This window comes from Trachurus japonicus, chromosome 14 (assembly GCF_045865225.1).
Source record: "Trachurus japonicus isolate A0001 chromosome 14, Traja_1.0".
In the NCBI taxonomy this organism is placed as follows: domain Eukaryota; kingdom Metazoa; phylum Chordata; class Actinopteri; order Carangiformes; family Carangidae; genus Trachurus; species Trachurus japonicus.
In genome coordinates this window covers 7351493-7376651 of record NC_140920.1, presented here as the reverse complement: position 1 = coordinate 7376651, position 25159 = coordinate 7351493, and the positions used below count along the sequence as shown (strand labels likewise).

Genomic DNA, 25159 nt, shown 5'->3' with positions numbered 1-25159 from the left:
ACTTGAATATGCAAAGGAAGGAGGATTCCTCCCTGGACTAGCATATCTCGATACATCACGTGGAGTGAACCCCATATTAGAAAAGCTTCCATTTAGTCTTCAAGAAAAGTGGATTTCCCACGGGTCAAAGTATAAAGAATACAACCATGTTCCCTATCCACCCTTCTCCTTCTTCTCACAGTTTATTCGTTCTGAAGCTAAAACTAGAAATGATCCTAGCTTTATGATATCTCAAGCTCACTACACAGGTCCCACCAAGACAGAGAGACCCACAAGATACAACAACAAGGTGCCTGTGTCTGTGAGGAAGACTGGTGTCCTTTCTGAGGCTACAGCAGCTCCTGCAGGCTCTGTCGAAAAAGGAGCTATAGATCCAGACCGTCTATGCCCTCTGCATAACAAGCCTCACGCACTCATAAAATGCCGCACCTTCCGCAGCAAGCCCATGGAGGAGCGTAAAACCTACCTCAAGGAGAAGAACATCTGCTTCAGGTGCTGCAGCTCGACCAAACATAGAGCAAAAGACTGTGATAAAGAAATATTCTGCAGAGAATGTGGCAGCAAGACTCACACATCAGCTTTACATCCTGGTCGCGCACCTTGGGTCTCAGAAGTCCCAGCAGATCAAGGCGAGGAGGAGGAGACCCACGAGAGTCCCCCAAGAGCTCCCCCTGCAGTAACATCAAAATGTACAGAGGTTTGTGGGGGAAACACCAACGCCAAATCCTGCTGCAAAATATGTTTAGTTAACATCTACCCTGAAGATCAACCAGAAAAGGTAATTCAGACATATGCAGTAATAGATGATCAGAGCAATCGTTCACTTGCTCGCCCTGAGTTCTTCAACCACTTTGGCCTCTATGAAAAAGCATCTCCCTACACATTAAAGACGTGCTCTGGTGTTATGGAAACTGCAGGAAGGAGAGCAACAGACTTTGTGGTGGAATCCTATGATGGAAAGATCAAGGTCAAGCTTCCAACTCTCATTGAGTGTGAAATGATTCCAGACGACAGAGATGAAATCCCCACACCTGAAATAGCCCGCTATTTCCCCCATCTGATACATTTGACAGATAAGATACCACCTCTCAATGAAAAGGCTCAGATCTACATCCTGCTAGGAAGAGACATTTTACAAGTGCATAAAGTGAGGCAGCAGCACAACGGTAACCATGACGACCCCTACGCCCAACGTCTTGACCTCGGGTGGGTTATTGTAGGAGACGTCTGCCTGGACCGAGCTCACAAACCACCCAGTGTCAGAGTCTACAAGACACACACACTGCCTAATGGACGGACATCCATGTTAAGTCCTTGTCCTAACAAAATACAAGTGAAAGAGACACTTAACACAAAAAACACTCACCAACCAAGTACTGTGGACTGCACATTCCAAGGCGAGGAGACGGAAAAACTTGGAGCTACAGTCTTCGACAGCCACCCTGATGATGAAAAGATAGCTTTGTCAGTCGACGATCAAACATTCCTGGACATCATGGACAAACAGGTTTACATGGATCAAGCGAACAGCTGGGTAGCACCACTGCCATTCTGCAAACCCCGCCGCCGTCTTCCAAACAACAGAGACATGGCTCTGCGACGACTCTTGTCTCTCAGACGAACACTAGACAGACGCACAGACATGAAAGAACACTTTCTGGAGTTCATGAAGAAAGTGTTTGAGAATGACCAAGCAGAGCTGGCACCAGAATTAGAGGAACATCAAGAAAGGTGGTACTTACCTCTATTCGGAGTCTATCATCCTCAAAAACCAAATCAGATCAGAGTGGTTTTTGATTCAAGTGCCAAACATGACGGTGTATCACTGAATGACGTGCTGCTCAGCGGGCCAGACTTAAACAATGCCCTGCTGGGTGTTTTAATGCGCTTCAGGAGAGAGAACATCGCAGTCACCGCTGACATTCAGCAAATGTTTTACGCATTTGTTGTTCGCGAAGATCATCGTGACTATCTACGATTCCTTTGGTATAAGGACAACAACTTGAACAACAACATCACAGAATACAGAATGAAGGTGCACATATTTGGCAACAGCCCCTCGCCATCAGTTGCCATATATGGTCTAAAAAGAGCTGCACAAGAACATCAGGTTGAATACGGCACAGACAGTAAGGAGTTCGTCATGAGAAACTTCTACGTGGACGACGGATTGACGTCGGTTACTACAGAGGAGGAAGCCATCGATCTGCTAAAGAGGACTCAAAAAATGTTAGCAGCATCTAACTTAAAGCTCCACAAAATCGCTTCCAATAGCAACAAAGTCATGACAGCATTTGCCCCTGAGGATCTTGCAAAAGACTTAAAAGACCTCAACTTAGGAGCAGACCCTCTCCCGCTTCAACGGAGCCTCGGACTGATATGGAATCTGGAGAGTGACAGTTTCAGTTTCCAAGTGTCCCGCGATGAGAAACCGTTCACAAAAAGAGGTATCTTATCAACAGTTCAGAGCCTCTATGATCCACTGGGCTTCGTGGCTCCCATCACAGTTCAGGGAAAAGCTCTGGTCAGAGAACTGTCGTCTAAAGAATATGACTGGGATGATCCTCTCCCATCAGACAAGCAAGAGGCCTGGAAGCTGTGGAAAGAGTCCCTCCTGGAATTAGAAAAAGTACACATCAAAAGAAGGTATGTGCCAATCCCTCTTGCATCATCTAAAAATCGAGAGCTTTGTTTATTCTCTGACGCCTCCACACAGGCTATCGCCGCAGTAGCCTACCTACGTGTCACCAATGATGAAAACAAGTGCCACATAGGATTCATCATGGGCAAAGCAAAGTTGGCGCCGCATCCAGCCCATACAGTCCCACGTTTGGAGCTGTGTGCCGCTGTCCTGGCAGCTGAGATGGCGGACGCGATCTGCAGTGAGATGGACATTGAAATACAAGCCGTGAGATTCTTCACTGATAGCAGGATTGTTCTCGGCTACATCCATAACACCTCCAGAAGATTTCATGTGTATGTTGCCAACCGAGTCAATCGCATCAGAAAATCAAGTCAGCCTCAACAGTGGCAGTATGTTGCCACCGAACAGAACCCGGCGGATCACGCCACCAGGCCGAAGTCTGTAGACGTCCTCAGAGCTTCAAACTGGTTCTCAGGTCCTGGATTCCTGAAAAACACAAGTGAGTCTCCACACAGCAACAGTTTTGATCTTGTGGATCCTGAACATGATGTTGAAGTCCGGCCTCAGGTTGCTGTCAACTACACCAAAGCTACAGAAGCAAGAATCCTATGCAGAAGAGTTAAACTGTTTGAGAGACAGGATTCAGCTCTCAAAGAAGAGTCCACTGAGAAAGTTGAATCCTTTCATCGACGAGGATGGACTCCTTCGGATTGGCGGACGCCTTACCAACGCTGACTTACCAAGAGACGAGAGGCATCCTGTCATACTGCCAAAAACACATCACATCACAACTCTCATAGTGAGACATTACCATGAGGACATTTTCCATCAGGGCCGTCACTTAACTGAAGGTGCCATCCGGTCAGCAGGAGTGTGGATAGTGGGAGGCAAACGGCTGGTGTCTAGTGTCCTCCATAACTGTGTGACCTGCAAAAAACTGAGAGGGAGGTTAATGGAGCAGAAAATGGCACCGCTACCAGCTGACAGACTCACCTCAGAACCACCTTTTACCCACGTCGGACTGGACGTCTTCGGGCCGTGGAGCATTGTCACTCGCCGCACCCGTGGAGGCAGCGCTGAAAGTAAGCGATGGGCAGTGTTATTCACATGCATGAGCACGAGAGCGACTCACATCGAAGTGTTAGAGTCGATGTCCACTTCAAGTTTTATAAATGCTTTAAGACGATTCTTTGCAATTCGTGGACCAACAAAACAGCTTCGCTCTGACAGAGGCACAAACTTTATTGGAGCGTGCAGAGAATTAAAAATCAACACCAGTGATCCAGAGCTGACAAGTTACCTTGACAAACAGGGCTGCACGTGGACTTTCAACTCCCCCCATTCATCCCATATGGGAGGCTGTTGGGAAAGACTGATAGGAGTAGCACGTCGGATTCTGGAGGGGATGTTGCTACGGTCTGACACCAAACACCTCACACACGAAGTGTTGACAACACTGATGGCAGAAGTCATGGCCATTCTAAATGCCAGGCCGTTGACTCCAGTGTCAACTGATCCAGACAATCCTACTATATTGACACCTGCAATGATTCTCACTCAAAAGATGACTCCAGTGACAGCTCCTCCAGGTGACTTTGATCATAAGGATCTTCACAAAAATCAGTGGAAACAGGTGCAGTGCCTGGCAGAGAGCTTCTGGAAGCGATGGAGGCAGGAATATCTGGTGACTCTCCAGAAACGTCACAAGTGGACTGATGAAAAACCAAGCATTCAAGTGGATGATGTAGTCCTGATGAAAGACAGTCAGGCTCAGCGGAAGGACTGGCCAGTTGGACTTGTGGTAAAGACATTGCCCAGCAAAGACAGCATGGTTCGCAAGGTTGAAGTTAAAGTTGTGAGACAAGGAACAACAAAAACCTACATCAGGCCCATCTCAGAGCTTGTTTTCCTCATGTCTAAAGACTCATAAAATGATGGATATTCTGATAAGTAACAGTGGTGTTGATAAATGATGATTGATTGTGTATTTGTTTAATCTAATAGTTTGGGTTAAGATGTTTATAGTGGTATTATAATATACCAGGCGAGGAGTGTTCCGCCTTGCGGCGTTTTGAGTTTAAGTTCCTAGTCGGACCCTTTAGAGGGACGGACCTACTCAGACAACAAGGAAATCACACTGGGCTAGCTGCTTCAAAACAGCGCTGGTTAAGTCTTTGTCTGTAAGTAATTACACAACCACATTATAGTTATTGAGAGATTTATATGTTTACATTAATTAATACGGTGTATTACTTTCATTGTATCAGTTTTTACGAGTTGCACTCGCGGTAAATGTGTTTCTCATGCTGCCGCCGTAGTACCGAATTTGCCCAGCAGAGGGCCGTGGCGCTACACAGATTTATTTACATCTGTTCATCTTGTGAAAGTGTGTTTATTTTATTGCTGTAAAGAGACAACAGACGTTATATTTAGTAATGTTTATTTCTCTGTCTGTTTTGCAGTCTTACAAAAAAGTATGAGAGAATTCTGCGAATAAAACTGAGGAAAAAGAATACAAACCTCAACAAGACTTCCGGAGTCCCTCATCATTGTTATCTATCTGTCTAGCTAACCTAATGCGAGGGCAGAATAGGGAGATTTCATCATCTGTGGGGAAAAATAAAAACATAACAAAAATTGCATCTTTAAAAAATGCAGGTGTTTTAAAGACTATTGTATGAAAACAGGGAAATAGTAAGACATTTTATACTTTCTGACTTGTAAGTGTTTAAACTTACTGTAATGCAGGGTTGCCAACTCTCACGCATCTGGCGTGTGTCACACGCTTTTAGGTCCTGTCTCACGCTCTCACGCCACTCAAACAATTCTCACGCCAAAATCAAGCGATTTGGCAAAAAAAAAAAAAAAAAAAATTTAAAGCAAGCTTTGGCACTCATCAATAGGCTCTCTGATTGGTGTGCGCGATGCTTATCCGCGTGTCGATTGGACGGCTGCTCAAGCCTGTGATCACAGCACAGTAGGACGGGGAGTTGTCGATCCGCGACCCACCCCACCCCTCCACCAACAGCGGCACGGTGCTGAAGCCTGGACCCGACTTGGTCCGAATCCGATGGCCAAAAAAAAGAGGGAGAGAGCGAAGCCCGAGACACAACCTGACCTGACCGAGTTATGTTTTCAGACTGAACGCGGCTCGAACTGACGCCTGCGGTCGGGCTGGTTGGGCCAGTCCGTTGAAAACTATAAAATCAAGATGCAGACTGTAGCCCAAAAGTACAGCCAGGCAGCTCAGTCCAGAGAGCAGAGGAGAGAGAGACAGCGCAGCAACAGGTGTGTGTGTGTGTGTGCGCGCGCGCGCGTGTGTGTGTGTGTGTGTGTGTACGTCTGTGTGTACGTGTGTGCGCAACTGCGCATGCATGCACGTGTGCCATACCTGCAAACTCCGAATGGGTATGTAGAATGTTTACAGAAGAGAAACACACATTTCAGGACCTGGCTTGTATCATCAGGCTGTAATAGAAGACTGACAATCACAGTGTCTTTTCTGTCCTTTCATATATTAATAGGCTCAATAGGCTGGTCCAGGCCAAAAGCCACAGCTCCCCACTAGACCAGTTTCATACACTCCAGCCATACAATGATAGGAACCACAGATCCTCTTCTTTCCCTGTTATCTGAAGCAAATGTTGTGTTTTCCCTTTATTTTCTTCTCAGAGTACACCAGAATGCTACAAATACATGTTAAAATCACAATTTTTTCCTGGGGGGTGCCCCCAGACCCCCATAGAGGGATATACGTATTTTGTCACCTATTACACCTCTAGTCTACTCAGTTTGCAGGTATAATGTGTGTGTGTGTGTGTGTGTGTGTGTGTGTGTGTGTGTGTGTGAGAGAGAGAGAGAGACAGAGAGAGACAGAGAGAAAAACTACAATAAACATAACTATTATTATTATTATAGACACCCCCCCCCCCCCCGCCAACAGAATCTCACTCCAGCCCAGGACCAAAAGTTGGCAACCCTGCTGTAATGTCAGGAACATTGCTTTCATACAATGTGGTAAACTTGTTTAAGTGAAATAGATTAAGGTAATTTTGGGCTAAAAACTGACAGAAAACTTAAGTTGACAACATGCAAAACGCATTTATTCTGTCTCTGAGCAGCTGGTTAGCTTAGCTTAGCTTAGCATAAACACTGGAAACAAGTGGGAACAGGTAGCCTCGCTGTGTCAATAGTTCATTCTGATTATCATTTATAAATCATGTTTTTGTCATTTTCTGCACACAACTTTTTGCAAAGTTGCAGAGAGGTGGATTTTGCCTGTTTCTCAGTCTTCATGCTGAGAAATACTAACCAGCTCCTGGATCCATCCTCATATTGATCATCTAACTCTAACACAAAGACAAAATAAACCAACTCAGAAACCTCAGATATTGTTGCTGCTGGAGACATTGACATGTTGACTGGGGAAACATTTCACGCCTCTCTGACCTGGTTTGTTCAGCCTGACAGTCGCAGGCCGTGTGTTTGTTTGTCTGTCAGCAGCAACACATGCTTATTAAGGGAATCAGCAGAATGGATCTGAGCTCTGAACGCCGACTGTTCCCATTCCCCCTGAAGGCAGCAGGGACATAAAACAGGGGAATTTAACACCAGAAGATCTTTGTCAGGCATTAATTGCACAGTAGCATTTATAGTGCATGTGTGTGTGTGTGTGTGTGTGTAGTGGTCCTATCACACTGCAGCTGGATAATGAGGAGCTTTGCTGCTGATAATCACTGACTGTGTCTTTTTGTGTCTCTGCACTGACGCAGGGAAAGAAAAATGTTTGATGAAACAAACTGTGAGACTCTGCAGCATGAAGAGGTTAAGGCGAGACACTACAGGTGAATAGGGTAAAAAAAAATTAACTAAGAGCTATTGCCATGAAACTTTCTATGTTTTACTTACATTGAGACAAATATTTTTTGTATTACATGTTTTGTTAAATATTATGTTTAAATATGGAAATGAGACATAATCTAATTAAATATGTGCGAATTTGTGTACATTTCCAGACCCGAAATCTGAAGATTGGATAAAGCCACTTTCAAAATTCTTGTTTTATTTTGTTGACATATTAAAGTCAAAAGTTTTTACAGAGGGGATTTTGGATATCTCTTTTTATCACTCTGTAAATGTTAAAATACTGTAACCAGCCCTAAAAAAAAATCTAATTTCGCCCTGTTTTTAGGTATAAATTGTTGTATAAATCAGGCTGTGAATGATATATCAACAAACCCCTCTGTGAAAACCTTCAGAATATAGACAGGAATACAACTGTAAGGTTTGGTGTCTGTAAGTGCTGCTGAACTGGAGATTTCAGGCCCAGAGTATAAGAAAAAACTCATTTTGAGAAAACGGCCTTTAAAGATTCTATGGCAAAAAATCCACAAATTGTCTCTATGCACAGGTCTACTTCTTGAACTTAAGGCAGCTCCTTTATTCCTGTCTTACATTATTGGACAAACTGATTAATCCAGGTGTGTCTGACCATTGTGACTACTCAGACACACCTGGATTAATCAGTTTGTCCAATAATGTAAAAAAAAAAAAAGAACTGCCTTAAAAGTGGGAATTTTTATTTTCACTTTTACTGCTTCATGCTGCTCAGTCACTGTGTCAGACTACTGATATTATACAGTGAGCTGGAGGTGAGGTGACTCAGTAACGATCAGCCAGGTGCCAAGATCAGAGGCTTCAAAGCCCGACTGTCGGCCTGAACTCTGAACCCACCGTCAGCCTCCTCCTCCTCCTCCTCCTCCTCCTCCTCCTCCTCCTCCTCCTCCTCCTCTGACCTTCTCATTACACAACTCAGTTATGAACTTTACCTCCAACAATGCCGAGGTGCTGATTGTAAAGCTGTGCTGCTGGTTTTATTGCGCTGTGATTTATTGCCTCTTCTCTTTACTGCAGATGTTTCTGTCACAGCTCTGCTCTAATTAAGCTAATTTATAACTATACTGTACATCTGACACAGTGACACAGCAGTGCAAGCCGCCATATTATCATCTGTTATTCTGACTCTATGCACTGATAATGTTAATCTGGCTCTGATTTACCTTCGGTCTCAACAATACACATATTACTAAATATACAAAGTTCAAGTAGCCTAGTAGTAGTATTTAATAATTAGCTATGAGACAGGAATCAGGCTCATAGTAAATCAACAACATTATGCTCCCTTTTTGATTTTTAAGCACTTAAAGAATAAAATAGCTTTGTTAAAATACTTAAATGTTGCTTAAATTATACTAAGAGAAAGTGCATGAGATAGCTTAAGCTTAACTAAACTTATCTTAATGCAAAGTTATGTTAAACAGTCACATTTAGTTGAGCAAATATCCTGGAGACAGTTTGCTGAGCTTAGCATTGAAACTAGTGATTTCCAGTTGTTCATAATGATGCCAATAATCAGTTATGCTAATATTTCATTTTGCTGTTCTTAATTAGATAATAAAGTACAGGCTCATAGTAAGTCAATATAATATTTTTGTTATCTTTCTGATCTTTAAGTTCTTGTTAGTTTTAAAATAGCTTAGCTGAAGTAGATGATAGATATCTTTTAGTATTCATAATGTCCAGTTTATCTTTTTATGCTGCTGTGACATGTCCCTCTCACGGATGAATAAAGTTTAACCTAACCCAGTGTTTTTCAACCTTGGGGTCGGGGGTCAACTGGAATTGAAATGGGGTTGCCTGAAATGTCTAATTGATAAAAATAAAATAAAAAATACTCATTACTTATTATTCTTTTTAAAATTATGATTAAAAACACCACACACAATCTTAAACAACTGTATTCTAAACTTTCACTTTCTCAAATATAAATCGAGTTCAAATAAAATGCAGCATATTAAAATATCTGAGCTGGCGCATCTTGATTTACAGCCACCAGAAGAGCGGGTCAGCAGAAATTTGTGATGTCAAAATGGGGTCACGAGCCAAAAAAAAGGCTGGGAACCACTGACCTAACCTAGCTAAACTCAGCTTAATAATAATGATAATCGTTGCTAAGAATGAGATACATAATCTCAGGTTAATGCTGAGCTGCCTGCCCCCGAGGCCGTGCAGCAGGCGGCTGTAAACGTAGCTTAGCGTTAAAACTGGAGCAGGTCCAGACTCACAAATCAACTCTACAGTAAAAACTCTTCATGCTTCTTGAGAAAAGAGATGACAGGAGCCTGTAGCTACACAGCCTGTGATACTTTCAGTGTGAGTTTGTAAAAACAAACAAGACACAACATGTGTGTGTACCTACAGGTGTTTGCAAGAGGCTGCAGTTCAGCAGCAGCCCCATTATGTTGCTTAATAAAAAGCTCTTATGGGAAAACCCAGAGTAAACACTGATAGACTTTAAACAAGCCCGTCGTGTGTGAACAGATTAGTGTGTCGACACTCACTCATACTGTAAATGGACCAGTTTCAAAACCTTCAACTGCACTTTATCGCTTCATCTCCAGTTGTTTTCTACAGTGTGATATAACATCATGCTGGTCCACGTGCCCTGAACTGAACAGACCAGTGGCTTCATTAAACCCTGAGGCCTAGTGGACACACACACACAAAGACTCAGAGTGTGTGTGTGTGTGTGTGTGTGTGTGTGTGTGTGTGTGTGTGTGTGTGTGTGTGTGTGTGTGCGTGTGTGTGTGTGTGTGTGTGCTGCAGGGGAAGTGATACCATGAGACACACAAGAAAAGGACGGGCGTCACAAACCGCTGCTGCCTTTTCTCTTCTACTGTTTTCTTTTCTTTTCTTTTCTTTTCCAAACACGTCACAGCTAAAACCATCTTATTATTATTATTATTATTATTGTAATATCATCTTTGTCATGTTGTCCAGTCGTTCCTGCTGCTGAGACTGAGACGGAGGTAATGAAGCAGGACAAAGAGACAGGACAGGTCAGTCAGCTGCTCTTATTCTGTGTGTAGACTCTCTGCAGCGATTCACACACACACTTTCAGCCACATCATGCATGCAAACACATGCAAACACACACTCTCATGCCCGAGACAGATGCTTATCTGTCTGAATCACGGCCTCGTTGTCAGATGCTCTGGCATGTGCAGCAACTATAGGGACTCTAATGATTTATGACGCACCTGCACACACACACACACACACCTCTGGGGATAATTCACTCTCCAGCTTCTCTGGTCAAATGCACTGAAATTAAAGTAAATTAAATTAAATTAAATTGAATTAAATCCAGTGTTTGTTTGTTTTTTCTCTGCCTCTCCTTAGTGCTGCAGTGTTTAATAATTAACGTGTTAGAAAGTGAAGCCATGAAGAGGCGACTTCCTCTAAATCCTCCTCAGAGACACAAACACTTCACAGATTTCTATTCTTATTTATTTATTTATTTTGTCGCTGCTACAGGTTTTTCATTCAAAAAATGAGTCAAGGCGTCCATGTTTTTTTGTGTTTTTTCAGTTCATGCATGTTTTGTCTCTGGAAATTGAGAGTATAGCTATGACCAGTTCAGCCGACTCTCGGTTCAGTTCTTACTCAGATATGAGAACAAGTCCGGTCTTGATCTGTCTGTTCACAACGTCTCTGAATTTACTGTAGATACCGATTCTGTTTTGTCTTTAAATCAAACGCAGATACAGGACGTTTTTAACAGACATAACATGTGATAGAAGATTAAATAAATAACCTCACCTGTGCAGCTGTTTTTTCTGTTAACTTCAAAACTTAAAAAAAACAACAACAAACAAACAGATATTCACAATATAATAAAATAAAATAAAATAAAATAAACGTATAATATCTGTGGTAATCCAACAGACAGACAGACGGACCAGACGATGCCTTCAAGAGACAGACATCGACTAATCAGTGACTAATCATCCACCCACAGGACGACTCACAGGAGTTTGTGTTTGATTCACACCTGGAAGCACAAATTTCAGATACAAAATCTTCTTATTACTTGAATAGTCACTGCTGCTCAAATCTTTACCTCATCTCACCACCAGACTGAGACAGACAACCAACATCTGAATCTCTTATATAACATATAAATAATAACAAAAACAAAGGAAGGAGGGATATGGAAGCCCATTTCCACCACTGGATGGAAATAAAATAACATCTTAAGTCAAAATAATGAGATACTTTCTCAAAATAATGAGTTAGAATCTCATTATTTTTGATAGTTCAGACTTAGTATCTCATTATTTTCAGCAAGTAAGTCAAAAATAATGAGATACTAAGTCAAAATAATGAGAAAGTATTTCATTTTTGATAGTTTAGACTTATTAGCTCATTATTTTTGATAGTTTAGACTTAGTATCTCATTATTTTGAGATAGTTTAGACTTAGTATCTCATTATTTTTGATAGTTTAGACTTAGTATCTCATTATTTTGAGATAGTTTAAACTTAGTATCTCATTATTTTTGATAGTTGTGACTTAGTATCTCATTATTTTTGATAGTTTAGACTTGGTATCTCATTATTTTCAGCAAGTCAAAAATAATGAGATACTAAGTCCAAATAATTGAGAAAGTATCTCATTTTTGATAGTTTTGACTTAGTATCTCATTATTTTTGATAGTTGTGACTTAGTATCTCATTATTTTTGATAGTTGTGACTTAGTATCTCATTATTTTTGATAGTTTAGACTTAGTATCTCATTATTTTTTGATAGTTTTGACTTAGTATCTCATTATTTTCAGCAAGTATGTCAAAAATAATTGAATTATTAGATCTTATGTTTTTACATCAAGTGGCAGAAATGGGCTTCCATAGAGGGAGACATTGATTAGTCGATTAAAGTTCAAAGAAATCAGAGGAATCTCGTTGTGTTTTCGCTTCCTCGTGAACATATAAGATAAAGAAGAAAGAGAAAGTTCCTCCTTCACATAAAAACATCTGACATGAGTCTGTGTCTGAAGCCACTGCTGCTGCTGCTGCTGCTGCCGCCGCCGCCGTCCTCCCTCTCCTCGCCGTGCTCCTCGCTCAGGGAGAGAAACCCCGGCCTCAGCTTGTGCTTCTTCCTCTGGCCGGTCATCATGATGTGCGGCTGGAAGAGGCGGCTGATGGAGTGCAGGCCCTTGGACAGATCTGGGAACAGGTCCAGCTGCTCTTCTCTAGTCTCGGTCGGGGTCCTGACCTGGTCCTGGTCCTGGTCCTGGTTCTGTCTCGGGCTGGGTTTGGGTTGACCCAGCATCTCCCTCAGCGTCTCGGAGATGCCCCGGTGCAGGTAGTGGTAGGCCTTCTTCCCACAGTTGTCCCTGATGCTGTGGTCGGCGCCGTACTCCCCCACCAGCATGGCCATGATGTACTCCTGGTCGTGCAGCGCGGCGATGTGCAGGGGAGTGTAGCCGCCGTGCGTCTTGGCGTTGACGTCCACCTCGACCCCTCCCCGCCTCGACAGGTCGATGATCTTCACCAGCATCCCGCTGTTGCCGCACTTGGCGGCCCAGTGCAGCGCGGTGAAGCCGGACATGAAGTCCCTCTTGTCGGCCAGCTGCTGGTCGCTCAGCAGCAGCCCGTACACCTGGCTCCAGTGGCCCGACGCGCACTTCACCAGCCACTCGTGCTCCGACTGCTCCAGGGGAACCACGGAGGAGGAGGAGGAGGAGGAGGTGGTGGTGTCTCTGTGCTCCAGCGTTGCCCTCCTCAGCTGGGGGGAGCTGATGCTGCTCAGGGGCGAGTCCAGAGTCTTTTCTGGTGGGGGGCAAAAGGGGGAAACAACAGTGAATCTGGGGCCCAAAAGTAACAAAAATGAAGGCTGCCATTGACCGCTCTCTTGTACAGTTACACACTGTTTACATGTCTTCATCTTGCTTTTATTGGCCACATTGAATCTTTCACCTTGTAAGGAAGATGCCTATGACCTTTCCATTTTCCACTTGTAAATATTAAAATTATAACCAATCAATAATCAACTCTATCTTGTCAATAAGAAGTCTTAGCAGAATAAGCAACACAATACATTTTCAAAGTGAACATTAAAGCAGAAGTAAGCGATCCGGTCGTTTTGGCTAACTTTCTGTCAGCCGATGGAGTTAGCAATCCCCGCCCTCGGCCCTACGTCACCACATTCACGCGCATCCCTTGGCTGCACACACAGAGAGGACCGCCCCTTTATGCCTTTATTCTCTCTCCTCATTGGATAAAGGTTGTAGGATACAAGGAAAGTTTTCTCCTCGGCTTACAGCAGAGCAGAGTGACTGACAGACCCGTGTTTCGGACCAAACACTCTATGTAAGTGATTGCTGTCGGATGATATAACTATTTAAGACTCATATTAACACAAATATTCTGCTTACCTCTGCTTTAAAATTATAACCAATCAATAATCAACTCTATCTTGTCAGTAAGAAGTCTTAGCAGAATAAGCAACACAATAAATTCTCAAAGTGAACATCAATATCTTATAGCCTACTACCCAGTAGTTAGAGATAAGCTCTGTACAAACATCTCAGTGTTTTGTGTAAGAGTCAGTCAGTTATGCAGAATAACCAGAATACAAGCATCAACAATCTTACACTGTAGGCCGATCTACTATACAGAACTATACAGAACACTATAGGATGTTTGCATGTAGAGAGTTGATAAGAGCCTACAGTAAATATAGGCTAGCAGTGTTAGACACAGGTCAATGACCATTTGGGGGAGATTGATCTCACCTGGGGAGGAGAAGGGGGGAGGAGGAGCTCTCCTCTTCCCCCTGGAGGAGGAATCCGGTTTTGGAGGTTCATCATCTGGCTCCATCTTCAGCTTCTGGATCTGGACCCTGGTGGTGCTGGGGGCAGTGGTGGGGGCGACTCTCAGGGGCAGGGCGAAGGGTTTATTAGGCCTATTGCTCCTGGTGGTGGGGTCAGCAGCCTCAGGGTCACGGCTCTGCTGCTGGTCCTGTCCATGGATCTCAATATTCAACTTCCTTTTGACTTTAATATCCTGAGCTTTGCTCCTCTGCAGAGCCATCTGGATCAGAGATGGAGGAGGGTTTTCACTGCTCTCTCTTTCCTGATCATGTCCACTTTCCTGCTGCTGCTCCTCACCACCACCACCACCACCTGTCGCCTTGACCCCCTCCCCCTCCTCCTCCTCCTCCTCCTGTGTCCGCTCATCGGTCACCAGGTGCCGGTACATCTTCCTGACCACGACGTACCGGACACCGTCGACCTCTCTGACGACGGCGACGTTGTTGACGAAAGTCTTGAAGAGCTCCCGGTTGCGCTCCTTCTCCGCCGGATCGACGCAGTCCACCGCGGCTCTAAACTTTCCCACCAGCTCGGACTTCTTCAGCCTCCCTCCCTCCGACACGAGCAGCGACAGGACCGATTCCTGCGTCAAATCCATCTCTAATTGATTAAGTTAAAAAATAAAATAAAATAAAAAGTTCATGAGCTCGACGCGGATTGAAGTTTTTATTGAGCTCAGCTGATCTATATCCTGCTCCACCTTTGTTATATAGCCTCTATAGTGTCTGACGGCGCTGCAGACAGACCTCACCTGGCTGGCCGCGTTGCTCTTCCTCCACACCTGGAGGAGTGTTTTCCGGAGAGCAAGAAGGGGTGGGGGTGGGGGGGGGGGGGGAGAGAGAGAAAAAAGTGCAGACGTGGATACAATTTGAATAATATATGCAAAATGTCTCGCTGTTAACAAAACACAAAGAGACTCTGAAACTGCAAGGTCACGAGACAAATTGTTCAATAGCGTTTATAATAGCCTAGACTTTATTTAGCCTAAAGGTATTTAGAAATTGAAACAGAGAACATTCATTCATTCATTCACATTACGTCTTCAGGCTCATTATGATAAGTAATAACACAGATAATAGGCTACATATTTTGTATAATGAATTGTGAATAAATAATCATAAGCTATTTTATTCTATTCTAACATTTTAATATAATGTGTTTATTTGGTCTGACTATTTGTAATTTTTTTTTTTAGCATACGTGTAAGCAATAAACTACTGTGTTAAACCACAAATAAGACGTCAGAGGGTGTGTGTGTGTGTGTGTGTGTGTGTGTGTGTGTGTGTTTTGCCTTTTCTCTGTTATGTAGGCCTATGTGTGCATGTACTGATAGGGGTAATATCTCTTTAAGTGATCTTTTATCATCTTATTTCAAGTTCAATATCATGTTCAGTAAAAAGTGTTATTATCATCTCCAAAAACCCAGTAGCCTACAGTTGGTCAGGCCCTGAAAACACAGATAGCTACAGCTGCACAGAGTATGCAGCTCCTCAGGGCCCATGCATAAGCTATAAACAATAGCCTACAGTAGAAGACACAATACTGTAAAACTGGTTTTGTAGCTAATGGGTGTACATTAAACACAACTATTATCAGAAAATGCCTCCACATGACTGGCTGAGCAAGTGAAGAAGAATTAACTTGTGACTCCTCATTAGTTCATCCAAACAAATAGCTATGAATGTAATGTCTGTGACATCTACAGCTGTCTTGAAGTTATGATTACTATGTGTGAGTGTGTGTGTGTGTGTTTTTTTTTTTTTATCACCTCCACCACTGACACACATATTTTAACCCCCACCACACCTCCTCCTGTCCTGGCTTGTTGTATTGGGAGCAGTTTGACATTCCTGAACTGAATGGGAGTTCCTCCTCCTGAGAAGTGGCCATATTGGAACCTGCCTGTCCCGCCCAAAGATGTCACCGGAGCGTCAAGATAGTTCACTACCCCCAACCCTCCTCCTCTTCTTCTTCTTCTTTAACGACTGACCGTTGTGGAAAGGAAAGAAACACTTCAAAAATACTTTTTCTTTTTTTTTAATTCTCCAAATTCAAACATTGTCCATGTTTTAATACGTTTGATATTACACCGGAAGCGAAAAGAGAAGCTAGCCTACAGATAAAAGCACAGCGCGAAACGGGAACATTCTACTCCTGTATATCGTCCCTCGCTGCTGCTCTTTGATCCGTTTGGCGACTTTGTTTTACTGTTAAAAAAAATCTAGCTAGAATCATAGTTTTCTTTCTTTTTTCAGATCCGAGTAAAAAAAAACGAGGTAAAAGAAAAATTTAACTTTCGCCACTAGTCCCTCCCGATGGAGTGAACGAACGAACGAACGAAGGAGCAGCGACGCAGCAGGGAACCATCTTGATTTTAGCCTTAGCCGCTTTAGCTAGCTGTTAGCCTCCCTCCCTCCCTCCCTCCTCCAGTCCAGCAGCTCTCTTCCGCCTTGTGTCCCTCTCCCTCTCCTCTCCTCCCGTCTCTGTCAGTAGTTTGGCAGCAGGGCTAGTAGCACGGAGAGACGACGAGCCGAGGGCTGCTCCCTTTCGCCTCTGCTCGGTCTTCTGCACCACCAACAACCAACACAACCAACACAACCAACCAACCAACCGTCACCATAACGTTACATTCCGCACCATGGCTGCCACGGACGTTGACGTGTTTTCGGTGAGTGAATGAAAGCCTCTTATCCTCTTCTTTTTATTTTCTTCTCACACACACTCACACACACGGTTGCGATTAGTAAAAGTGTGGGTGTTAGCTGCTGCTGCTGCCGCCGTGTGTGTGTGGGTATGAAGCTAACCGAGCCTCCCCCCTCTCCCGCTTTTGAAGCCTGTGATGTGGGCTCAGCTGCTCTGCGTGTGTGGATGTGGATGGTTTGTTTGTTTGACAAATTGAGACAACGTTGTTATTTCAGCACTTTTAACGCTATAACGTGTATTTTCTTGTAATTGTAAACACGTTTTTTGTTGTTGCCCTGGCTGGCTGGGTAGGTAATAGCCTCCTAACATCATGGGTGTAGTAGTAGTGTAGTGTGGTGGTGGTGGTGGCAGCACCATTCAACTGTTTACTAGATGTTATTATATGGAAATGTAACATTACTGTGTTATATAGCAGTCTTTATCTAGCAAATAAAAATGCTATTAAATAGGATTTAGTTGCTGTTTATTGTTGTAGCTGTGGTTTTGCTGTGTAAAGCTGCAATATTGTTTTTTGAATTAGTACTAGCCTATGATGAATTGAGTGAGTTGGCATGTGTTTTACTTTCACTTCCTCTTCAGATGTGCAAAATGTAACTTTAATTTAGAGGGTCAATATGTTTTATGTACAGATACACATTCAGAAGATTTTATTAATCCCTGAAGGGCAATTCAGTTCCTACAGTCCATTCAATTCACTCAACTTAACAAAGTGTAATGAGATAATGCAAAGAGCAGAATAAATAGCAGTGATAAATAATGATATTTTACACCTAAAGGCCATGTATGTACGTCTTTCTATGGCTTTCTCTAGTCTAGGCAGTGCCTTTCTTTTTGCATTAGACAGTAATAGGTTGGGCATAGCTGTGAATGAGAGAGGAGAGGAGGAATGCATCGTCTATTACATTAATGGGGTTGACAAGCCTCTGTTGTCAGTCAGGTGTAATCCTGTTTGGTGCATATTGTCATGATGCAACACTGGCTAAAAGAAAACAGCAGATTTCAGTGCTTCACACGCTGTCACCCAACAAAAGCTTTTACTTTATGGGGGAAAAAACCCCCCTAATATTACAACGACAAAGGCAAATGCACAGGAGGAGATTTAACAAGGGTGATTAACTTTTTGGCAGATGCTTGAAGAGATCCTCGGGGTGGTGAATTGGACAGTAAGCAGCAGTGAGCTTGCAGGGATAAAGAGATTAAGAACACACTCCAGTTCGGGGCCACTCCTTCCTCCACTTATTGGTGTAACACATGTCTGCAAAAAAAGAGAAAAGGATCCAGATCAGATCCACAAGGAGGAGGATGCAGCGGATATTGCACAGTTGACGTTTCTTTTTTCCTTTTTTCTTTTTTGCTTTGTGAAATCAAGAATGAGGACCGTGTCCAAGAGAAGAGGGGGGGTTTAGGTCGGGTACAGGTTGCAGAGGATATTGCAGTCAAGCGATTTCTGAAACGTCTCTTTTAGGGAATACAAAATTAGAGGGTTGATTAATGAGAAAATGCTGAGAATGCAGTGGAGCAAGCCAACAGCATGAGCATGAGCAGCAGCAGCAGCAGCAGCAGCAGCATAGTTGCCTGACTCTCTAACTTCCTGTCTAACTTTGTGAACTAAGTGAGACCATATTGAACAAACTGACGTCTGAGTCTGGCAGTTTGTGTGTTAAAGAAGGGCATGCATTGCACGCTGTTAATTAGGCTATGTGCAGCAGCTATCGATACGGATGTGTGGTCGGTCAGTTGGTTACGTTTTTCTGGCCCCACATCAATCCCAAATCCAATGCAAAGCAAAAGCCCCCCCAGCTTTGGGATAACTTTTCTAGGCCAGAGCCACATGAGGTGATCAATAAAGCCAACAACAACCTCCCATTGTGTTTTTTTTTTTTATTCGCCCACTGATTGTGTTGTTGAGTGTGTAGCATGAACAAGCAGCCGCTGTACTGTGCTGTGCAGTTAAATGGTTATGTAATGAAATGGCCTGTAACGTATTTAGCTATGTACAGTGTTCAGTGACCCCGAAGAGCATTGTCTCTCCCGTGAGGCCTGCATGCATAAAATCAAATTAGCTTCATAAAGTGCTTAAAGGCAGGAGACATGGGATGACGAACTGTGGAAGAAGACGACATTTATTTGCACTTTGAAAGAGTTGTTTTGTGCTGCTGATGCATTAATGACACTTGAGCAACACAAATTTGTGTGTAAACTGTGTGCGGTCGCTAATTTCTGCTGATTTCCGCATTCATTCATCTTTTAGTAGCGCCGATTTTTTCGTAACTATTCATAAAATTTACACCTGCTCCCGACTGTGTGTAGAAAATGCACATAAATATTGCTTGTCATTGTTGGAAATTACAATTTGCAATTCGTATTGCTATCTGTTATGTTCAAAAAATGTCCACTGATGACATTGAAACACACAATTTAAACATGACAAGCGATTTCAATTTACAATGGGTTGGTTTTAATCATCTGAGATTCCCTCAACATTCATTCATGAATCCGTAGTATGGTTTTAGTTGCGTTTATGGGGCTTTTATGTGCAAATCTACACTCAGATTTACTAATGTTTCAAGAAAGAGACCCATTGTGTGGTGTGCTCACAATGTGCATTTATTTACAGATTGATCAGCATTTGTTCATTTTTAAACAAGACATATAGGACTTAACTCTCCTCCTCCTCCCTTTTATATACGATCCACTGCTTTCCTCGTGTCGTTGATGGGGTCAGAGGATGGGTCAGATGTACTCACTGTTGTGTGTCAGGGTTGTGTTAGCTTTACATATAGAAACATACAGGCTATAATAACCCCCAGAGGCCAGTTTGTCAAATCCAGTGTTGTAGATGAGTAACGACAGCCGAGCTGAGTCAATAATATCCATCTATAGAGCAGCAGATCCACGTTTCCTCCGTCGTCGGCAGCGGCGGCGGCTGTGTGATGCTCGAGGATTAAAAACGACTTCCCAAATATAATCTTGGCGAAAGCTGAATGAAGATTTTTTTGAGCCAGTTCATGTTTGTCTTGGTGTCGTAATGCCACACGACTGTTTTCTTTGTGTTGTGCAGCTGCGTTTCAATGCAGTCTCACACCAGACCAGCTGTGCGTGAGACAGAGAGAGAGGAGGACAGACTGCAGCAGCTCTCATAATAATCTGTAGGTCACAAGTTTGATCCTTGTAGCGCCCAGTGAATCCATCACAAGTCATGGGACCTGTCAGAAGTTTTGGGGGCCGGCGTTTACAGCTCAGAGCGCCACTTGTTCTGGTGATTTATTTGTTTCAGGTGGTGTTTTTAGGTGAGTGTTTCCCATCAGCGTGGACAGTAAAACGCTGCTTAGTTACATTTTTTTGTCCAGTTATTATCTTGAACGCATGGATTATGGGAGTTCACACACTCAGAGCGGGTATGTGAGTGAGGGAAGTGGACGAGAAAGGGACAAGAGGACGTAACTGAAAGTAAAAAGAAAGGGACGTTGATCATTTATCTGACACACGGCGTCTGAAAATAGTCGATAGAGGTCTGTTGCAAGATTTAGCTGCATGTGAAGTTTGTCGGTGTCACTGAGGAGGCCAGAAAAAGATAAAAGTGCACCGAGTTTCTGTTTTTATTCAGTCAAAACTACGTGCAACTCTTAACAAAACACGTAGATATGAAGTGAATGAGCACAACTTGTTTAGATCTGACTTATCGGACCAAGCATGTACAGCATGTACAGCTTTACATGCATGGGAGAGAAAAGCTGGTTTTACCTCTAATCCTTCAAGATTTCCAGCTTGTGGTGAAAAACTTAATTTACAAAGCTATAAAGAATATATTTTTCAGGGAGGAGTCAGACCTTTTTTTGTTTTTTTTTTGTCGGTTCAGCGATAGTGAGGAGAGGAGATGCTGCATATTTGAAAGAGCCCGTAAAAGACGAGTGTGCTGTACATCTGTCTCGTAAAATAGTTCCTGCATGTCTCGTCTCCCGTCTGTCCTGTTGGAGCGCCGATGAGCGATAAAGCAGAAAAATATGGCCGATGAGTGTGGAGGGGCAAGATGCATTTGATAAGAAGATAATAATCAGATCAAATATTTGTGTGTGTGTGTCTGTGCTTGTGGATTCCTGCACATGTCATCTCCATCTCAACCGTCAGCATTTTTTTTTTTACTATCTACTACACTGCTGCCAGCTGAACACACACAGGTGAAATCTGTAGGCGTGGTACCTAGTAGTGCTGACAGTCTCACAAAAACCTCTCATCCAAGTTTATTTCTTGTTTGACGACACGGTTTATACAACATACAAACTCTGTTAGATCTCAAACTTGAACTTTATTCATAGATGAAAGCACAACGTCGTGGTCCTCGTTGGACAGGAAGCACCGACATTTGCATGTGTGGGTTTGTCACTGAGGTTATATCATTGTGTGGTCTCCTCTTCCTCCCTTTGCAGAAGTTGAACCCCTGTCCCCCTCCCCTAACCCGACATCCGTTTGTGACACCACATTAAGCGTATTTTGCCTGCAGAGCGTCCGTGTTAACACCTTCACTCAGGCTAATGTTCAGGCTAATGGTTTAACTCATTGTTCAGCTTCAGCCTGAAGGACTGGACAGGATCCAGAGACTAGTCGGTGCCGTTACCGCCTTTTTATTAGATGGTGCCAAATCAGAATATGAAAGAAGTCAGGGCAGAGTGACTGCAAAAATATGATAAGTCAAGTAAAATTTTATTTTTGATAGCATTAAAACACAACCACTTTTAGTATCAGGAAGTTTGGTAGATTTAGGTTTGTTTTTTGCAAGTCAGTTAATAGAAAAGTCAAAATAAAGACGTTCAAGAGAGTTTATTTGTCACATACAATAATAGAAGATCATTGCAGTGTAATGATGTGTTCATACACTCCAATGACTGTGCAAGTTAAAAGCATGACAGGACAACAACATTTACCTGACTAAAAACTAAGAGATGCTAAGACACAGTAATTTGTTCTAAACTAAGCATTGCATGTCAGGATAAAGTAAAAAATAATTTAAAAAATGTAAATGTATTGAATTTTGAGGCACATAAAAGGAGAAAAGCTGCAGCCAGCAAATGTTTGGTATCTGTGTGCTTGTAAACGATTTAATGAGGAGACGAAATCAAACCAGTGCAAAATGCAGTTCAAGGTACTGTAAACAAATGTCCAAAGGCCTTTCCTTCCAACTCACACACACACAAACACACCTGTATCAGCTGCATCAGTGTGTGTGTTTCAGTGTCTCAGTGTCTCAGTGTGTCAGGTGGAGGCTCAGCTCAGCGACACCAGCTGCAGACAGACAGACAGTCAGGTGGGGACGGACGGAGGCCTGAAGGCAGAGAGAGAGAGAGAAGGAGGCTGAGGAGGAGTTTCAGGTTTTTCTGTCTGTGCGTCGTTAGCCGACGTGCTAACTTTGTGTTTTTTGAGAGTTTCTAGTTTTTCTCTTCAGATTTGGATGCGGGGGAAGGTGGATGAGGTGTTTACAGGTGTCTCTTTGGGCTCTTTGTGTGTCCGTGCTCTCTTGACACCGGAGCAGAGTTTTGTTTTTTCACACAGTCTTTGGTTCGCCGCCCCGGGACAGGAGGACCGGGTGTGGTGGGAGTTGAAGTGAATTTGAGCCTGTGTGTGTCCGGAGGCTAACGGCTAATCCTCCTCCATGCTTTTAGTTTTAAACACATTCGGGCTAAAAACAAACTGGGTAAATAAATCTTGACGGATTTGACGATAATGTTGATGAATTAATCCATTATGGAAATGGATAATTTATTTGTGACTGATCAGTCTCACACAGTAAAAAACGACGTATCCTCAGCGGAGAGACGAGGTGTGATCACACTGTGTCATGGAAAAAATGTGTCATTATATAAGGAGAGACGCTGCTTTAAATGTCACACATATACATCTTCAGGATATATGGACATAGGTTCAGATAATTCAAAAATGTACATGTGGTAAAATGTTTATATGATGATTTTTAATATGGTACAAGATGAAACTTTAATGAAACTTTAATTTTCATAATTTAAATATATATGCAAGTTTGTTAAAGTGAGATATATGACGCTTATTTATTCTTATGTATGCTTTTCTTGGTGATTTTAAACGTGTCTATCAGATGTCTAACACGTATACTGTACATACTCTGACCGACTTAATGATAGACTTTAGATTAGAGCCGCAATAATTAATCTATTTATGGAACAATAATCGATTATTCAATTAATCGTGAGATATTTTGATAATAGAATAATCGGTTTGGGTAGTTTTTTGTTTTAAAGAAGTCAAAATTCTCTGATTTCAGCTTCTTAAATGTTTCTTTGTTCCTTTGTGACAATAAACTGAGTCTCTATTTGGTTTGTGGACAAAACAAGTCATTTGAGGACGTCATCTTGTGGTTTAGAAAACACTGATTGATATTTTTCAACATTTTTTAACTTTTTTTTGACCAAACAACTAATCGATTAATGAAAATAATCGTTAGCTGCAGGCCTAGATAGTATAGTACAACATGTATGGACTAGAGAATAGATAGGCCTATGTGTCAGCTTATGAAATTGCTCCAATTTCTACATATATTTTGTCTTTATAAATTCAGTGTATGTTCATATCTAACCTTTGCGTGTTGGCGGTGTGTGTGTGTGTGTGTGTGTACCTGTTTGTGTGGTGTGTGCGTGACTGTTGTAGGTAGGTTGTAGGCGTGTTGTTGCTGCACTGGTTCCTCCCAGTTTAAAAATACTTTACAAACTGGTCTGCTTTGTTTGACCATGCAGAGACGTTTACTGATGCTGCAGGTAGACGCAGTAACTTAATAATTATTAACGCTGGTGTTTTCTATTGTGTTGAATCGATATGAACATGTATGTACATAGGACAGCAGCAATGAGCCAGTCAGAAAGTAACACACAGCTCTGACTGTGCATCAGTCTATATGATCTGTGGCTCATTTTTACAGCCGTTTCCTGTGGGCCTGGCGATACGGCGGCCTGGGGACGGTGTTGTTTCCTCACGCTGGGACAGTTTAGTCAGACGCTCTTCATTCCTGTCATTCTTCATGCTGCTGCTCTTCTCCTCTCTGGAGCAGTTTGAGTGGGTGGAAAGAGAGAGAGAGACAGACAGAGAGAGAGATAGATGCCTCCCTAATTGCTCTCGTCTGTTGGTTATACATCCTGTGCTCGTTAATGGGGGGAGCTGTTATGCTCTTGTCAATACATGTAAATGTGAGAGGAACAGCGATGTAATCCTGTTTGTTTAAAGCACATTTTAAAGTGAATTACAACCTCTCTCTCTTTCTCTGCTGTAAAGTAAAAACAAGAAAATGACCAAAAATGGAAATATACAGTGGGTTCAAGTGATCAGCTGTAGCTCTCACACATCTGTTTACATGTGTTTATATACATACATGAACACAGAGGTGGTGGAACATTTTTCTGCCTCTGCTTTGCAAATGTAGTTCAGTTCTTAATTATTTGCACATGCAGATTTTCATGTGCACATGTATGATCTGCCTTTCTTGATCTTAAGTCATCTAAAGATGTCTTAAAAAGGCATAGTTTGACTATTCAAACCTATTTTCTAGTGCATTGTTAGGGCTTATTTTACAAGTGAAACAGTTTTTTACAACGTTTCTACTGTCAAGTGTTGCTCGTTTTCATTTCCTCCCCTCAGCTTTTGTTTCTACTTGTTGATGACATTGTCAAAAAGGCGTAAATACAATGATATGTCTGTTATTGAGGTCGTGGTTAAAGGAGGAGCTGAGGAGGAGGTGCAGTATATAATTTCATTAACGCCTCTGTGACTGAAAAACAACAACAACTGATAGTTACCGGCTTCATAAAAGTAGAATTTATGGCCGAGCGGTGAATGATTATATTGAATTATAAAGTATATGAGTGTAGCTGAGGTGTAGCATTTTCACACGCTTGTATCGTGACTTTTAATTCAGTAAATGATGATCAGAGAGTGTCGGCACACGTTCAGACAGTGAAGTCACAGTTTGGGTAGTTTATATGTGTTTGTCCACGTCTGCAGCTTTTTTTTTTTTTTAAAGATAACACTCTTGGTCAGGTCTGAGCGCTTTCTTCACTCTCACTCGAACATTATGTGC

At 42.6% G+C, this 25159-nt stretch overlaps 3 protein-coding genes across 4 annotated transcripts in view; 2 read left to right on the top strand and 1 right to left on the bottom strand.

The window, feature by feature from the left end:
• The window catches only part of LOC146974145 (uncharacterized), a 179955-nt gene that overhangs the window by 53822 nt on the left and 100974 nt on the right, over positions 1-25159 (top strand). The window lies entirely within an intron of this gene.
• On the bottom strand, positions 12376-14967 carry sowahaa (sosondowah ankyrin repeat domain family member Aa). Its single transcript, XM_085796785.1, has 2 exons — positions 14250-14967; positions 12376-13290 (listed from the first exon to the last, which is right to left on the bottom strand). Exons 1-2 carry the CDS (start codon positions 14957-14959, stop codon positions 12507-12509), a joined length of 1494 nt encoding a protein of 497 aa, XP_085652911.1. The 5' UTR covers positions 14960-14967; the 3' UTR covers positions 12376-12506.
• The window catches only part of septin8a (septin 8a), a 51469-nt gene continuing 43110 nt past the window's right edge, over positions 16801-25159 (top strand). Inside the window, exon 1 of one of the 2 annotated variants that reach the window (XM_085797268.1) lies at positions 16801-17029. In XM_085797268.1, coding sequence (XP_085653394.1) covers positions 17000-17029 — 30 coding nt within the window. In that variant the 5' untranslated portion in view covers positions 16801-16999. The remainder of the gene's footprint in view (positions 17030-25159) is intronic. The other variant, XM_085797267.1, reaches the window with a different exon arrangement.

What these genes read in the sequence shown, in the direction of transcription:
- sowahaa (XM_085796785.1), bottom strand. Translation starts at nt 14,959, where the DNA reads ATGGATTTGACGCAGGAATCGGTCCTGTCGCTGCTCGTGTCGGAGGGA. An exon ending in CCCCAAATGGTCATTGACCT is followed by an intron (nt 13,291 to 14,249) that starts GTGTCTAACACT and finishes GCCCCTGAGCAG; the next exon opens with CATCAGCTCCCCCCAGCTGA.